This window comes from Lycorma delicatula, chromosome 3 (genome assembly GCF_047948215.1).
Source record: "Lycorma delicatula isolate Av1 chromosome 3, ASM4794821v1, whole genome shotgun sequence".
NCBI classification, from domain to species: domain Eukaryota; kingdom Metazoa; phylum Arthropoda; class Insecta; order Hemiptera; family Fulgoridae; genus Lycorma; species Lycorma delicatula.
In genome coordinates, this window is record NC_134457.1 from 226,628,715 (window position 1) to 226,647,495 (window position 18,781).

General features: G+C 31.6%; 1 protein-coding gene across 1 annotated transcript in view; it reads left to right on the top strand.

Annotated features, from left to right (window-relative positions):
* The window catches only part of LOC142321322 (uncharacterized), a 132,665-nt gene that overhangs the window by 10,123 nt on the left and 103,761 nt on the right, over positions 1 to 18,781 (top strand). The window contains exon 2 of the mRNA XM_075359314.1: positions 287 to 489. Coding sequence (XP_075215429.1) covers positions 339 to 489 — 151 coding nt within the window. The 5' untranslated portion in view covers positions 287 to 338. The remainder of the gene's footprint in view (positions 1 to 286; positions 490 to 18,781) is intronic.

Below are 18,781 nucleotides of genomic sequence, written 5' to 3' on the forward strand. Positions count from 1 at the left end.
TAACTTAATTTTTTATGTAAAGATTAAAATTTAAATTTTTAATGGATAAATTTATGTGGCATAATACTGAGCAAGACACAACTTGTGAACTGTAGTTAGATTTACAGCATTTGTATTACTGTATAATTTCAGAATGGCTATTGGTATGGTGTTTCTAATTGGTAAACAAAATTTGATGCATTTTTATAATGTATAATATGCATAACATTTTTATTACTTAATCATTAATTCATGAACTTGTTTTAAATTAAAACCTTGTGATTTTTTTTTTCAAATCTGTTTTTAGGATTGGTATGTGAATTATTAGTTATTGCTACACAGCATTTTTGAAATGTATTATGGCCGGTTTTAATGAACAATTGTTTGAGAAAAAATTGTTGGGACTCAAAGACACCCAGGATAGTATATCAGGACTGTCATCATGGTGTCTTCAACAGCCACAGCATCATAAAAAAATTGTGCAAATCTGGCTTCAAGTTTTAAAGAAAGGTAATCTAAAATTATAATTATTTAATTCTGTATTTATTTTATGTAAGCTGTTTAAATTATTGTTTAGATCTTAGCAAATGTATTAAAATAATAAAAGATTGAAATGTTGATCTTTTAAGTAAGTGGTACAAGTTTTGCATTTTTTCAACTGTGAATCCAGTCGAGTCAATTTCAAAAAAAAATCCATTTATATAAATGTTTATATAAATTTAGTGAATAAAGTAATTTTGAGAATCGTAGACTCAATTAATTAAAAGTTTAGCATCCACTGTAGATAAAATTCTATTTTTTTTTCTATATAAACACAGTAATGTATTTAAATAATTTTATCTTTTATTATGAAAAAATGAACTGCTGCAGCTTATCATTTCATAACAACAATAATATACTGCATAGTATTTTAACAGAATAGCTACTAAATTTGCAAAAGTGGATCTCAGGTATATCTTTCTAGCTTACGACACCTACAATATTACAGTTCTGTTTGTTATTTGCTGTTCTGTTAACTGTGAAGTGTTATGGTAAGTTATGAATCCTTAGAAAAGTCAAATCTTTATTACAGTGCACCTCATTTATGGTTTTACAATTTGAATTTTCTCACATATAGTATAACGTAGCTTAATTGATATAGCCTTAAAAATTACATCTGGCCTGAGTAAAAATGAAAGTATTTTGGAATATTTATATCAGTATTTATGTTGGTGTTATTTATTTTGCTTAGCAGAGCTGTTTTTTCTCACATTTCTTTTTAACTTCCTTCTTTACTGCATTAACTTTAGTGAACTTTTTTGTTGTTGTGTAGCCTTGGTCAGTGAAAGGATTAGGCTTTTTTTATCCATTGTAGTGGCAACTGATCTAAGATGTATCACTATTTTTAGAAAATTCTAATCATTTAATATGTACTTTTAGATTTATAGATAGTAAATAAAACCTCTGTAATCTGTCAAAAATAACTTGTAACCGATCTCAAACTTGTATATGTGTGTGTGTATGTGTATGCGTGCACATATACATTCATAAAAGTGTACTATGATTTTTCTTCATTTGGTCATAACTTTTATACTTTTCTGTCACTAGTTTTTCGTCTTTTATTGATATCAAACATCATGTAATAAAAAATTATGCTGTTTTTTTTGTACCTCTATTATGGTCATTATTATAATAATGTCCATATTAATAGTCCATTACTACAGTAATGGACTGACTATACAGTATATATTGCACGGTACCATACAATAAATCTCAACATATAATTTTAGTGTGTACATGAATCTCACCAGGTGGGCTTGTACTTTCTTAGTCACAATAAATTTCTTTATATTTTATACATATAAGATATTTGCAGTGATATAAAACTTTTTACAATGATGCAACTGCAAAAATCTAAATGTGTAACTTTTATTTAAAAAGATACATACACACGCACATGCACACACACCATTCTGTAGTTGAAATAGAAAGTGAAAAAAAATGTCAACATGGGGAGATAAAATTGTACTGAAAAATTTAACATAATGAAGACCAAAATGTACAGGATGTCCATAAAATCTTTCCACGATTATAAAAAAAAAAACTATTACAGATACAGGTGTGCGGTTTGTGGCTAAAGAAAGAAAAAATTATCAAGTTTTTTTTACCATGTCAATAAACTTCAACATATGCATGTTTTGTCACTTGTAGAATGTCCAACTGATAATCAATTTCAAACACTATGTGTTGGTCAACATTTCTTCGGTACCACTAACAACTCTCCAGTCAGGAGAGCTGTTAGTCTCTCTCTCCAGACCAGGTACGGGTGTTGCATAGACTCTGTCTTCAACATAACCCCAGAGGAAAATGTTTAAGGGAGTTATGTCTGGTAATCGTGGTGGCCAGAGAGTGGGACCGTCATGCCCAATTCATCTCTCATGAAATGATTCATTCAGAAAATCTCGAACTAGTAATCCCCAATGTGGTGGTGCACCATCCTGTTGGAAAACCACCCTAAGCTGCAAGTCATTTAGTTCAGCTATAGAAAGGTGTTGCAGAATATCCAGGTAAATGGTAGCTGTTATTTATTGATCGCTCAATGAAAAAGAAGGGACCGATGATTCTGTTGTGCATCAAACCGCACCACACATTCACTTTAGGGGATTTCTCTAACTTTTTTCTTGGTAAAGTACAAATTTTCTTCTCACATTATGCCTGTTTACTTTCCCTGAAGTGTGGAAAGTAGCCTTGTTTGAATAACACACACGCTGCAGGTACTCATTGTTATTATCAATCCGTTGCAAAACTCAGTCACAAAGGCAGCATGACAAGGGCCATCATCTGACTGTAGATGTTGCAGTATCTGAACATTATACACGTGCAACCTTAGTTTCTTGTGGACTGTTGACCAGGGAATCCCTAGTTCATGAGATGCGTAACGGGTAGATTTGAAAGGCTATGTAGAAATGTTTGCTGCACAACCTCAACTTTCTCTTCACTGCCCTGTTTTTTAAGGTTGACTACACTCTCACTCTCCTTAAACTTTGAATACCACACAACTATACTCTTGCTATCAGGTGCTGGTCGTCTGTATGCCCTTCTAAAATTTTGCCGCAAAGTAATCTGTAATTTCGACTAGTGATACCACAACACACATTGTGCTTTCTCCTGGATTGACACAGTTTTATCAAAAATTGATCACTGCCCTCTACTCTGCCTCTAACTAATATAAAAAAAAAACTTTGTGTAAATCTTTCCTACTTTTGTCACAAATTGCACAGCTGTAACTGTAATAGTTTTTTGTGATAGAGTTTTATAATCATGGAAAAACTAAATGGACACCTGTAAATCCAAAAATTCCTTTTTGATAAGGAAATTAATATTTTGTGTTCTTGATAGTACATTATTACTAATATGTAATTAGTAATAGTAATCAATGAAATAATTAACATATTGTATTCTTTTGACAATAATATATTTACTGTTTATTAATGAAAACATTAATATATTTTTTATTTATTATTTGATTAATTGGTTTTTCAATTATTAAAATAATATAAAAAATTACTGCCATTTTTATCAGATTCATTAGATAAACAATAATCTCTAATCTACATTAAATAGTTAAATTGATATCAGGGACTCATTGTTTACTTACCCATAAATGATCTAATTTTTCTGTTCAATACTTTGTTACTAAAATTGTTATAATTATGTTATGATTAAGCATTAATGAATTAAATAATTATTAAATTATTTATAAATTTGCATTTTTATCTATCCCATATATATATCTATCCCATAGTTTGCAAACTGCAAACTAATTTTAAAACTTCTTGTTTTCTGAATTTTGTTTTATTTACAAAAATTATTTCCTTGCACGTGATTGGAATTGGAAACGCGTAACCATTTTAATGTAGGTTTAAACAATAAAATGTATGATTTTTGAAAGATTAAGCTCTTGAAATTTCCGAAATAAAAAAAATTCTTAGTAGTGATAACAAGAGTTATCCCTCTTTTTTACCAACTTTTTGAAGAAAAGTACGGTTTTATTTTCAGTTGCATGGGGTGGAGGGGGGTGAAAATGAATTTTCTTTACTTTTTGAAGTAGGAGTATGAAAATACCAGTTTTTAAAAATATGGTTTTCTTATATATATATTTTTTTATTTAGTGTGATTTACCGCATTATGCTGATAATTTGGCACCTCATTCTACAAGTAAAAAGAAAGAAAAAAGTACATTGGTCCAGAAACACTTCGTTAACTTATGGCTGGTGAAAAATTTCACCCAGATTTCATTTCCTCCAGTGAAATGAAGCCATACAGAAATTCTTGGGATGCAAAAATGTAAGCTAATTTGATGTTTTCATATGAAATTCAGTCTGACAAATTGAAAAAAATGAGTCTGAGAATTGTAACTTCTGTGGTTTTTTTTTTTTGAAAACCAGTGAAAAAGCGAGTTGAAAATGCACTTTTTTATATTTGATTTGTAATAACCTTGTTAATTTGTCTATAAAGAGATAAAACTCTTTAATAAAACTTGTAGTAATATTTAATTGTAAATAGAATAATATAAATAAAGTAAACAGTAAGTGAATAACATTTAAATAAAATTAACTTTTATTTTGAGCAATTCAAAGCTAAATTTAATTTGAAAATGATTTTTAACGTAAAAAATTAATAAAATTTACAGTAAATTTTTAAAAATGTTTCCATTTTCTTTAATGTACTTTGCTGTATGTTTGTGGATTGATCATGTTGCTGTTATTAGTTTATTGGGACTGTTCTTTAACAGCCCAAAAGCATTAGTAATGCAGGCAAGTAACTCCTCTCAGGTATTTACTTTCAACTTATAAACATTACACTTCATCCAACCCTATACACAAAAATCCATCAACGTAACATCTGGTGACCTGGGTGGGCAGGATTGTGAACCGTCTCATCCAATCTATTTATCTGGGAATTGCTGATTTAAGTAGGCAGAAACAATATGAGAGAAATTTGGAGACGCGCCATTTCTTGGAAGTATATCCAGCATTGTACTGCAAGAGGAACATCTTCAAGTAATGGCTGTAATTGTTCTTGAAGAAACTGTAAGTACTCCTTACCAGTTAAGCACCCTTGGAAAATAAACGATTCAATCAACTGATTATGAATAATCCCACACCATGCATTAATGGTAAATCGCTGTTGAAAGTTACATTCCACCTTTGCATGAGGGTTCACTTCTGCCCATGTTTATGCTATCATGAGTGAACTGTGACTCAGTGGTAAACAAAATGTAATTGAAGATTTGTCGATGAGTATTTAACCGATTGCAGAATGCCAAGCAAAGGGAACGGTCTCATGCATGTAGATGTACTTTTTTTTTATATTCCAGATAAAGGTTGTTATTCTTAAGTGTCCTCCATACTTTAGTTTGTGAAACTCAACCGGTTAGAAATATGTCATGCAATGACACCGGGACTACGTTGAACGGCAGCACTAATGCTTCCAACGACATTAATATCATGCTGGAGAGATCGGTCATAAGGGATACGACTACTTCTTGGAAGAGATCCTTCCTGTTTTTCATAACATACAAAATTCCGCACTAATAGTTCTTGGATTTAGAATCCTGTGATTAGGATAACTTTGCCGATATTCTTCATCAGTGGCTGTAGCACTACCTTCACACACACCATAAGTAAATGCCATATTGGCATATTCTTCATTTGAAAATAAGTATGGCATTATTATTTCAATAACCAACCAGATTCAAAATGGTTATGCATCTGTCTACTTGTACTAACAGATGAGAATCGGTATATATAACATGGTATGGCCATTGGCTACTACTTGTACTAACATATCAACCTCGTACGGGAAGACCACCTGCCTTGTGACACTTCCAGTCACCCTCCCCCTGTTCCTAACCCTGATGGGGTTTAACAGGAGTCATCTTTCACCTTGTAACTTTTTACATCTCATATTAATAAGCTAGGCCTCGTTGGGATGCCACCGATGTAAATACCCCGGTAGACATTTACATTGGTAATTTTTAAATTAGCTTTCGCCTTTGCTGTAGGTCTCGTCCGGACATCTTGAATGCCCTACATCGTTGCCCTCTGAACTAGCTAACCGAGAAACACAAACCCTGCGCCTAGTTCTACCGTTACTGAGCCACTTGTAAATGTCTCATAGATTCAAGGCAAATTGAAAAATAACATACCACCAAAAATGTTTGCAACAATGAAAATTTAGTCCTAGTTCCCGTAGTGAACTCAACTGCAGTTCATAACCTGACTTGATAATTTACGGACTCCGGTCTGGTCTACCAGGGAGAGGAGGACAGATCTCCTACTCCCTCTCAGCTCCATCGCAGAGTCCCGCGTGACATTTACTTCACTTACTACCATCGTTGAGATGTTGCTACACCTCATGGCTGCATGGAAATCAATGCCCTCAGCAGTGCAGTCGCCATCCTGCCAACAGTGATTTTGTTCATTCAAAAACTGCCATCAAAACAGCACTACACCTCATGCCTGCATGGTAACCATACCCTCAGCAGTGCAGTTGCTGTTCTGCCGACAGCTAACATTCAATAATAAATCACCACAATTTCTATCTAATCGTGGCTCGATGCCAACATGCCTACCTCCAGCCAATCAGCTGCCCTGGCGGTCCCTAGCCAGCTGGGTGCTACTCTACTATACAAACATAAAGGACATGGTCCACAGTGTCATCGACCCAACAATCTGTGCACAAGCCTGTATCAATCAAACCAAACCTAGTCAAACTATTCCTAAAATCACCATGTCCTGAAAGGAATTGAGTTGTGTACTGATTGGGGGAGACCCACCTAATTGCTCGCAGCTTCCTAACATTTGGAAAAGTACCATGCATGTATCGATCAGTAGAAGAATTGTCCCACTAGCTTGCCAAGAGTCAAAATTTTGGTCCTAAACCTAGCTATGTTCCGTAGCTAGAATATCAATGGGTTTAATGCCGGCGATCACAGAAACTGCCTCTCAAGACAGTTCTATAGCCACCGACAACAGCTAACAATAGAAGACGTTGGAATTGCAATAAAATGTCCATGTACATTGGAATTGTAAATGATGAGCCCAGATGGGCGTAACATACATTATAGCCTCACAGACACCTTTGTAAAAAATATGCATTGTACAATAATTCAACCCCCAATCGGGATGGGTGACTACGAACACCAAAGGCGGCATCAGTGACCTTCCTTGCAACAACTGAAGGTGCCCCTTGAATTGAAGCCTCTCTCAAGGATGACACCCAGATATATCTGAATGGTGGCATACCTAATCGGAAGGCCATCCATCACGACACGTAGGTGACAAAGTCGCGGCTAGAAGTCCTTTAAGAAACATAGTGGCTTTCTCTGCACTGAAAACTATTTTATGTTGAAGACTCCACAACCTGAGAACTTTGAATGCCTGTGTCGCCCTGAGTTCTATCTTGCCACGTGAATTGCCCTCGACCAGCAACAACCCATCATCGTCATAAGCCACGATGCAGCAGCCACTGGGCATCTGCAATCGCATGAGAGAGTTGAACTCAACAACCCAGATGAGTGGACCTAAAACACTGCCCTGTGGACAACCTTTTGACAGGGTCTTTCCTACTTCCAAGCCGACATCATGAAGCTCGAGAGAGTCCTAATCTCATTTAGCATGCACGCATGCTGCTGAAGTTGAAACTAGGCAGAGGGCCACAACAAGTTATTGAAGGCCCCAGATGTATCTAAAAAGACACCAAGTACATACTTACACTCTTTGGATGAAGTCAGATCCATTACCTGAAGAATTGCATCCTCTGTACCGTTGCCAGGGCAAAAACCATACTGGTAGTCCATCAGCATAAGGTTAAAAGTCAACCTACTATTAATGCAGAGATACAAGACCTCATAAACCTTACCTGCTACAGGCAAGAGCATCAGAGGGCGGTAACAAGAACTTACAGTGGGGTCCTTGTTGCCAACTTTGAAGAGCAATTTCAACTCACCATGTTTCCAACATGTTGGGAAATGTTCAGCAAAAAGCATCCTATTAAAATCCTTGTCAAGTGACCAAGAATTACTGCCAACATGCGAACAAGGAGTTCCACTGTGATACCATAATTTCCAGGGGCTTTATTCCTAGCCAAGCTACAGATTACTCGGTGGACTTCCGCCTCGGTGATCTCAGAAGACAAATTCTCTGAGCAAAAACCTACGACTTCCCTGTGAACACGTGGTAAGAAGTTTCAGCAACCTCAGTATCATCTGGAATCAGATCATTCATCAGAAAAGTGAGGACACGATCTTTGTTTATAACAACACAATTACAATTCAACAAAACATAATTGTTGGACAGCTGTTATTGTATTGCTAACTTATGAAATAAAAATTCTCTAAAACAATTATTTTAATTAATAATTTAATTTGAAAAAAAATCATGGTTTTTTAACTTAAATACACCATTATGATCGTTGATCCAGTACTATCCCATATGAAATATTTTGTTTTGAAACTTCTTTTATTAATTTTGAATACCAGAAATTTCTGTTTTTTATTATTTTTTCCCAGTTTTGAAAAATAAATCTGTTTCGATAAAAATCATTTTTCAGTTAAATTTTACTTTCATTCGCTTTCTGTATATTTTATTTATACTATTCTGTTTAGGATTAAATTTCCTAAAAATCTTATTAAAGAGTTTTATATGTTTATTGGCAATTTAAACAAGTTATTACAAGTCAAATGTCAAAAAAGTGCATTTTTCACCAGTTTTCTAAAAAACTACAGAAGTTATACAGTTCTCAGACTAATTTTTTTCAGATTGGATTTCATTTGACACCATCAAATTAGTTTACATTTTTGCATCACAAGAATTTCTGTATGGCGTCATTTCACTGGAGAAGATTAAATCTTAGTGATATTTTTTGCCAGCAGTAACGTGTTAATGAAACATTTCGGGACCTATTGTTATATGCACTTTTTTCCTTATTTTTACATGTAGAATGGACTACCAAAGTGTCTGCATAACGTGTAAATATATATATATATATAGAGGGTGTCCCATGATGAGACCGACATACTTCACAGATGTATTCCTCTCATCAAAATAATGAAAAAAGTTCACATGAACATAGGTCTCGAAATGCTTCATTAGCGAGTTACGGGAAATATTTCGTCCAGAATTTAGTTCCCGCAGTGAAATTAGGTTGTACTGTAGTTTTTAGGATGTTAATTGAGAGGCGAAATTAGTGATTTCTTACGTATGTTGACCTGAAAAATCGAATAAAGTAGGTTTCATAACTGTATCTCCAGTAGTTTTGGTTATGTGTTTTCATGATTTCAGTTTTTTTAGGTTTGCAATACAATAACTTCATTAAATGACTTTCAAATAAGTAAAATTTTTTAACAAAATTTGTGGAGAATTTAATTAAAAAAATAAAATAAGTACAATAATAATGAAGTAAATATTTTAAATAGTCAAATTTTACTGAAGAAAAAACAGAACAAAAAATAAAGGAAATTACTGACACAGAAAAAAAATTATTGTATTTAATTTTGTTTTATCTTCAAATTTAATTTTCATTCCTTGCAGATATTGTTCAAATGATCTCCTTGATAGTTTATGGTAATTCTCTAGTGCAATGTATAACATCAAAGGAAGCTTTTCTAATAGTATCATGGTCGTTCTTAAGATGTTTATAAGTTTTTAAAATTTGGTCCAATAATTATTTGGAATTAACTTTTTCTGTGTAAACAAGTTCCTTTAAATGATTGCAAAGGTAATAGTAGACAGAGGGATTTAAACTGGAGACGTAGGAGGCCAATTAATTAGTCCACCTCAACCAATCTATCTGCCCAGAAAACTTTAAATGCTGTCTAACATCTTGTGAATAATGAGGTGGTGCACCATCATGTTGGAATAACATTTGCTGCCTTTTTTTAAGAGGTATATCTTCTAGCAGAACTGGCAATTGATTTTGTAAAAAAATCTTTGTACACAATACCAGAAAGGCGATTTTGAAAAATAAATGGTCGAATTAACTGGTCCCTAATTATACCACATTGTAAATTTATCAAAAATCGGGTTTGAAAGTTTGACTTTCATTGAATTCAGATTTTTAGTTGATCACCTGTGACTATTCAAATTTTGTATTCCGTTTCTTGTAAAAATAGATTCATCTGTGAATAAAATGTAACGAGCAATATTTTGATTTTCTTTACCCATCAACAAAAATTTAATCTTAATTCACTGTCAACCGGTTGAAGATTTTGAACTGTTTACACACAATGAGGATAAAAGTTCTCTTTCTTTAGTGTTCTCCAGATTGTACTGCACGATAAGCCTGTTTGATTTGAAATTAGGTGAGTGCTGAGTTGAGGACTGTGCTGTATCATTTAAATGACATTTTCTTGTTCAAATATAGGATATTTAATGGAACTAGCAACCGTTGGAAAAGATCCATCAGTTTGTAAGTTATTGAAAACTAAGGAAAATATTTTGTGAGTAGGTATTCTTCTATTCAGAAATCTTTGTTCACATTCATGTTTTGCAGCCTGACTATCTATTAGTAAAACCATAAACAAAAAAAAAATATCTGCATAGTATTGATTTGAAAATTTTAACGGCATTTCACTTTTTAAAAATGCATGAATACTTTGTAAATACATACAAATCATCAAAAATACACAAAACACAGATAAGAGACTAGTTATGATTAATAATAAGTTAATTGAACAGCTGTATAATAACTTCAATTCAAATTTTGTTTCTGAAAAGAATAGTGTTGCCAACTTTAGGTTTTCAATAAACTTAAAGTACATCAAGTAATATAGTATTCTTGAAATCATGTTTTTGTAGAATGTTTTTTAATTGTTTTGTAAGTAATTAACTAAATACTGTACTGTGTTTGTTTATTATTAATTTTCTTTTTTAAACAAACAAATGGATTGGAAAAATTTCCAGAATAAGTCATTTCATTTATTTTTTTGTTCTGTTTTCTGTTTCTTCTTTAGTAAAAGTTGTATTTTATTAGACTTATTTGCATCATTATTTTTAGAATTAAATTCTTTACAAGTTTTGTTAATAAATTTTACATATTTATTAGGCATTTAACAAACTTATATTGCAAACTGAAAAATACAGTTTCCGGACAACAAATTTTTCAGTTTTACTTTGGATATTGTGAAAACTACTGGAGATACAGTTCTGGAACCTGTTTCATTCAATTTTTTAGTTCAAAAACCATTAATTTTGCCTCTCAATCAATGTCAGTACAACCTTTACAATTTCAGTACAACCTCATTTCACTAGGGGAGCTAAATTGTGGGCAAACTTTTTCGCTAGCCGTAACTTGCTAATGAAGCGTTTCTGGACTTATGTTTATGTCTATTCATTATTTTGATGTGAGGAATACAGCTGTGAAGTATATCAGTTTCCTTATGGGACACCTGTATATACACGGGTGTTCTGGGACGTATTTGCCAAACTTCAGGAACTGATTCAGACACCAAAATGAGCAAAAACGTTCATATCAACGTAAACCCTATTTTGCTTTGTTTTCCTTCTGGAAGCTATTTTGTGATTTTCAACAAAAAATTTATTTCTCAGGAACATGTAAACCTATTTAATTAAGTTTTGCAAATCTAATTTTTATTAATTTACTATTATTATTTGTTATTAATAATTTTTATTATATTTAGTGGAAGAAATAAAAACAGGCAAAAAATTAGCTTGCATTATGGTACGCAAGCTTATTGCCAGGATAATTGTCTGCAATAGCTCGATTGTTTGTCAACAGAATTTTACAAATGAGGTCTCATATTGTTCAAAATAAAATGTTTAATAAATTTTGTAATAAGTAAAAAGTTTGATCAGACTAATAATTACAAAGATATTGAAAATTAACAAAATTTAAATGGCCGCCATTTTGAAATTTTTGAAGGTGAAGTTAACAATTTTTTATTTTTTAGAATAAGATACTAGTCGAAGATTTGTCAGATTTAATTAAAGTAGGTTTACCTGAGAAATAATTATTATTTTGTAGAAAATCACAAAACGGTGTTCAGAAGGAAATCAAAGCAGAATAGGACTTCATCAATATGAACTTTTTTGCTTTTTTTGGTGTCCTGAATCAGTTCCAGAGGTTTGGTAGATATGTCCTGGAACACTGTATTGATCAACTTAGTTGAGATTTATGTATGCTGTGGTAGTGTACATGAAGTTTGCATGTGAAAATTTGATGAAGATTGGTCTCATCATTCATAATGTATCACAGTGGGAAGTGAGTTAAAACTTGTTTTATTTATTTATTATTTAAAAACCTTCTTTTTTTTGTAAAATATTAGATTAGAATGAGTTGATACTTTTCAAAAGGAAACAAAATATCAATCTTCTTGAATTTTTTAAAAGTGTACATTATGAAATATTTTTAATTCTATCATATTTGTGTCACTAAGTGATTAGAAAATCTAATGTAGATAAAAATTTTGCTACAGTGTGTGTAGAATATTGAAGAAAAATGATAAACATCCTGTGTTAATTTTTATGTGCATTTTAACATTAACATGTAATTATAGGAGTATTTATTGCCATAAAAAAAATAAATGTAAAATAATATACATAGAGATACAACATTCTCTGCTATATTTTTTTTTTTTTTTTGCCTTTATGAACTAATTCACTACAGAAGCTTTGAAGCTTGTATTTGAGAGTATGTAAATGGAATTTTGTAGCATATAAAAAATGCCATCTGATGAGGATTAGAACCCGAGATCCCCAGATGAACACATGATGCTACCACTCTGCCACACAGATCGAAGATAATTCTCTCCACAATATTAATTTAAAAATATAAACTTTCATAGCACAAAATTTTGTTGCAAAATCTTTTTAAAAACTTGCCTCAAAATGATTTCATACATCTTTGCAACCAACCTCTCTGACTAGTGCTGTTGTTCTCATCCTGATGTCATCTGATGTTACTGTTAGTGGATTTTTAATTAGGTAAAAACTTATTTAAAAAGTGTGTTGGATAGTGTCTATTCACTTAGTATATAATTGTGTTTTTATATGTTGAGGTATTTCATAATGTTCAATTATGTTAGAATGTGATTACACTTTTTGACCAAATTCTAAACATGCATCTATGTAATTACAAAAAAAAAAACAAAACTACAGAACTTGAATATTAAAATTTGTTTTCTTTATCTGTCTAGTTTTGGCTAATAGAAGTTTCCCAATGATTGGATAACAACAGATTAATAGAGACTCCACAGCCAGAATCCAAATTTATATGTCTAGATGATTAATCATTTTTACTGCACCTTGCATGAAGAATCCTATTAAATTAGGCCACCCTACAAACATTATAATACTATCCACAGTGTTGTTCTTTACCTTCAGGACCCAATTTACACTTATTGGCTCCTGAGAACGGTATCAGTACTGTTCACTGATATTTCCATTTACAGATCTTTGTACAAGCATATGTTTCTAAGAATAACGTTAGAATAGTTTTTACCTTAAAACTAAAACATTCTCAAAATTTTGTAAGTTGCATCAAGATCTCATTGATTAAAAGCATCAATAAGATCATCCAAAAGTTTTACAGTTGACCTAAAGGACTAATTTTTAATTTCTCAGTATTTAATTTGTTGCTTGTTAGTCTCGGTCTGATTATAAATAATTTTTTTAATTTCATCATTGGAGGAAGGACTAAATTTTTTGATCTGTGCAGATGTGAAAATTATTCTGTACAAATGATTTTTTTAAGTTTACTAACTTACAGTTGCTAACCAATTCAAAAAAGGGTGGAAGTTCTCATTTAAGCTGGTGTGCGCATGTGTGTTCATGCCTAATGAATGACCAATGCATTGATTTTTATGATAAAAAATAGTTTTGGTGAGATCTCCTCTTGTTTGCCAGAGGTTTTCCCGGGTATCTTGAATGAAATATTTTTTTAATATAAAATTATACAGTCATGCATAGGATTTAGATAATTTTTATTTGCTTGCCGTTATTGTTATTGCTTAGTATTAAATTTTATAATATGATATGATGTAATTTTCATTAAAAAATTGCACTGTTAAAATGAGTGCAGTAATATCAAATTTTGTCAGTTGAAGTGATTAGATTTCTAAATACAAGAGAATGTAATACTGCTGAAATTCACTGTCGGTTGTGTGAATATATAGGTCTACCGCATTGAGTGAAGGAAAAGTGAGGCGATTGTGTCATGAGTTTAAGGAAGGCTGTTCGAATATTCACGATGAACAGAGAAGTGGTAGGCCTATTTCAGGACCGATGATCTTATTGAATGTGTGAATTCAAAAGTGAGAAAAGTTGTTGCTTTACAATTAGCAGTCTTTCTATAGAATTTCCAGAAGTTTTAAAGACAATATTTTTGAGAATCGTGGCCTGCACTCTAAGCTATCGTAAACTGTGTGCACAATGGGTGATGAAAATGTTGATAAGTTCTCCAAAAGCTCACAGAATTACATCATCTACATGTGCTTTTCTTGACTGCCTTTACCATGAGAAAGATAAATTCTTTGTCCTGTATCTTTCACCGGTGATGAAACGTGGACTTCATATGTCATTGCTGAGACAAAACAACAATCCATTCAGCGGTGTAATTTTAGTTCACCTAAACTGAAAAAATTCAAACAAATCCAGTCTCAAAGGAAAATCATGGCAACTGTATTCTGAAAACAAAAGGATGTGCTTCATGGTTGATTGATTTCATGGAACCTGGAACATCCATCGCACCACAAGTCTATTGTGAAACGCTTTCTAACCTGGGTCATGCCATTCAAAACCATTGATGGGGAATACTGAGATCAGGAATTGTTCTTCATGATAACTTACGTGCACAACAGAAACGATTCAAAAATTCACACGGGATATTTTTTATCATTTCCATTTTAATCCTGATCTCACATTCAGTGACTACCATTTTATACACCTCAAAAACTGGCTTGCATCTCAAAGACTTAAGGAAAATGAAGAGTTGAAAATTTCTGTGCAAAGAGGCTACAATTCCAGGTGGTCGATTTTACATAGTAGGTTTGAAGAATCTTGTTTCTCATAATATCAAAAGTGTTTGGAATGAAATTGTGATTATGTAGAAAAATAAAGTAAATATGTAAGCATTTTAAACTATCAATATATTTTTCATTGTTTCAACTGTATTCATTTTGTTACCAATTGGCTCCTACTTTTGAACCACACCTCATAAAATGCACATAGAAAACAATAAAGTAGACTTAAAAACTTGCAAAATAATAGTTGTTTGATTATTTAAATTTCAAGTTTTTAAAGAAACACCATGTAAATTAATATGGTTTCACATTTCTTTTATCATATATTATGCTGTCTGCACTAAGGTGTCGGCCTCTTGCATCTTTTTCCTTTATTGCTAGGAAACTTTATTCCCAGACTCTATTGTCTTTGATTAAAATGATGAAAAGTAGTTAATTTAAAAAAAAAAATTATCAAGTGTGAAATTCAACTCAATTGCTTAATAATTGGGGTTGTATTTCCGAAAGATCTTTTTGAAACTATTTGCTCTTACATCAGTTGTGTTACATTTTGCAAGTGTCACTGTTGTTAGTAGCACCCGTGTTAAAGTGATTATAAAACCTCTAATATTCAGTAAATAGAGATATTTGATGTTTGTCATCTTTATTCATTTAGTATCTTGTTTCTATCTGCTCAGTTTAGTATTTACTGCTGTTATTGCAGTTTTAGTTTATATACCCCTGTAGAATGCTATTTTTATAAACTTATGTTTTGTGAGTGTTAAGCGTAATGTGTATTTTGCCTATGAAAAGAACACAGTAACCTTTCTAAAATTTTTTGAAAATTTTGTGTGAATGTAGGTATATGTTAATGTAATATATTTTCTGTTATGTGCATTTTTTATATTTTTTACTTTTCAAATTAAGTATTTATTAGTATTTATGAATATGCCATTAATGTATGCAAAACTACGTCAAAGGAACTGCACAGAAGCTCTGATAAGAGCTGAAGCACACTGCTTCAGAAATGAATTTTGTAAGTGTGAACTGTTGACACTGATATGTAGAAGACATTTGTACAGAATTGGTTGGAATAGATTCTTATTTCTATTGGCCACAGCAGAATTGAAGAGTTCATGAGCCTCCATTTGATTAATCCTATCCCAACCTAGACATCATGATAAATCAGTTTGTTATCATGAGACCTTTTGTATCAAGTTTTTATGCTTGCTTACACATAATATCTGCTGTACATTAGATAGTTTAGTTCTTCTCATTATTTTTCCTGTTGCTATTGGTGTTATACTAAGGTGGCAGTAGACATCTTTTATCTCATGTTCTTCCTAGTAATAACATCCCTTACTGATTCATATATTTCACTTGCATATTTATTTTCAAATGTAATGAAAAACTTAAACTTTTTTATTATGATGTAGCTCGCATATATTGATATCCCTTGGAATAATACTGGAAATATTGATCCACTGATTAAAATTCTATTAATTAAGAAATAAATTGGGGAAAAAGTTAACTTATGAATTTTTGCTTAATTTTAATAAATTTATTCTCCTAGGAAGAACAAAAAAGCTAAAATTTACTATAGTTTTATCAAAACTTTGAATTTGTGAGAAAATTATATAAAACTCGTCATCATTTTCCTTTCTCTTTATACAATTAGGTAGTGGTCTGCAAAACATTGACCTCCTCTTAATTCTATTCCTGAATCATTTTTCATTGAAAACTTTCTCCACTTAAGTAATTTTCATGGTTCTTCCATTATACTGTCTACTCAGCTTTTATTTTCTCTTCCTCTAATTTTTTTTTTGGTACGATAAAGTATGGTTAAGTTAAGATTTATTTTGTTGCTCTTCTACTTTGCTTTCTTTGTGTATATCCAAATTTCTTTAGTTTGCCCTGTTCAGTATTCTATGTTAATGCTCTTCATTGTTTATATGCTTTTGTTACAGCATTTCCTTATCGATCTTCACATATTTCCCATCAACCTTCTTAAAAACCATCTCGGTTGCCTACATTGTACTGTCTTCTCTTTAAACTATATGTTAAGAGTCATAGCAATTCATGAATATTAAAACTTTAATATTAAATTCATGCACCTTTATTAAAACTTATAAATTTTTGATAAAGTTATATTGCTGTCTGCACTTTGCTATTAATTTCCTGATTGATCTTACTATCCATCAAGTACTTTTATTCTAAAAATAACTAAGTCCCCTTAACCATTGTATTTTAACCAGTGTATTTTCTGAGTAATGATGTTTACTCTGAAACGTAAATACTGATTAAAGAAATAGGGGAAATTTTGAGGCAATTAAAGAGAAGGATGGAAAAAGGAGTGTTGGGAATAAAATTGAGACTTAGAATAAAAATAGTCATTAAGAATAATTTTTTGAGATAAGTAAGAAAAAAAATTCTTACAACTAACAATTTGTTTTTGTAAAACAAACAAATTGTAGTTTGCACTATGTGGAGCTTGTTGTAAGTATGAGAGATGAACTAGGATTGTAGTGGAATTGGTATTCACATAAAGTAAATGCTGGTAGGTTAGGAAGAAGATAGAGTACAATATTGTAAACATTGGAGGAGAAAACTTGATAAGAGTAATGCTGGATAGAAGAAAGTGGAGAAACTTGGAAGAGGCTTACCTATAGTAGGGAAATGATGTTGAAATTCTTTAAAGAAAAAAAATTCCCAACATTTTTTGTTTTAACATTTTCCAATACTTATATTTACAAATTGCCCTTTCTGTTTTGTTCATTCCTTGTTTTGTTTTTCTTTTTGGTTATTTATTTACATCTCCCCTTTTTTTGTTTTTTCTAACCAATTAAGCAATTTTGGACTGTATCCTCTTCTCCTTCCAAAAAAACAGTCTCAATGTTTTTATTTTCTTCTGTACTTCTTTACATATCTCATCTGTAATACTGGTCAGTAACAAAGGTTAAAGCACAATACCTTGTCAGTTAGTTTCCGCCACAAAACTTTCAATCCCTATCATTGAGGTTGTTACTGGAGGATTACATTCTTTTTTAAAAAATAAGACTTCTTTTATAACTATAAAATTGTCTATTTTTTTTTTTTTATACTTAACATCAACTGTTTCCACTCATCTAATGCATATTAAAGATCAAATTAGTGTGGATCAATAATTAAATAATAATATACCATTTCAGAAGTTTATTTTGGTATAGCATTTTTTAAATTGTCATATTATTTTCATTACTTTTATGGCTAACCTCAATAACAGGATGAGAAAATTTTTCTTCATCTATTTCAAATGCTTCAGTTGCTACAAATGCTGCCCTGTTTAAATGTTTACTTATGAAAGGATAGATATAATTGTATTTTAGAATTAATTTTGCCATACTAATTTGCGACTTTAAAATCAGCATCCTCATCATTCAACTTAGCAGAATAAACAAGTACTTGAGTAGCATGATAGTATTAATTGAGTAGGAAGGTAGTTGCACTGGTGGATGAGGATGGGACCTTGCAACCCATTTGTGACTATCCAAGAGTTGTCGTAAACAAACACATTACATTACGTTGAGTGGACAAAGGGAAAGGAATGTTATATTAAAATAAATTTAGTTTGCTTTCAATAAAAAATAAGTTGTAAAAATATAATTATTATTCCACTTATGTGTCATTTGCAGTTACTGCTAATCACTTTTAAATGTAATTTTATTTCTAACTACAAAAGCATTATATTTTATAAATGGATAAATGAATGATAAGTCATTAAAGAGCTAAGAAAAAAGTTAATGATCAAGATAAATAATATAA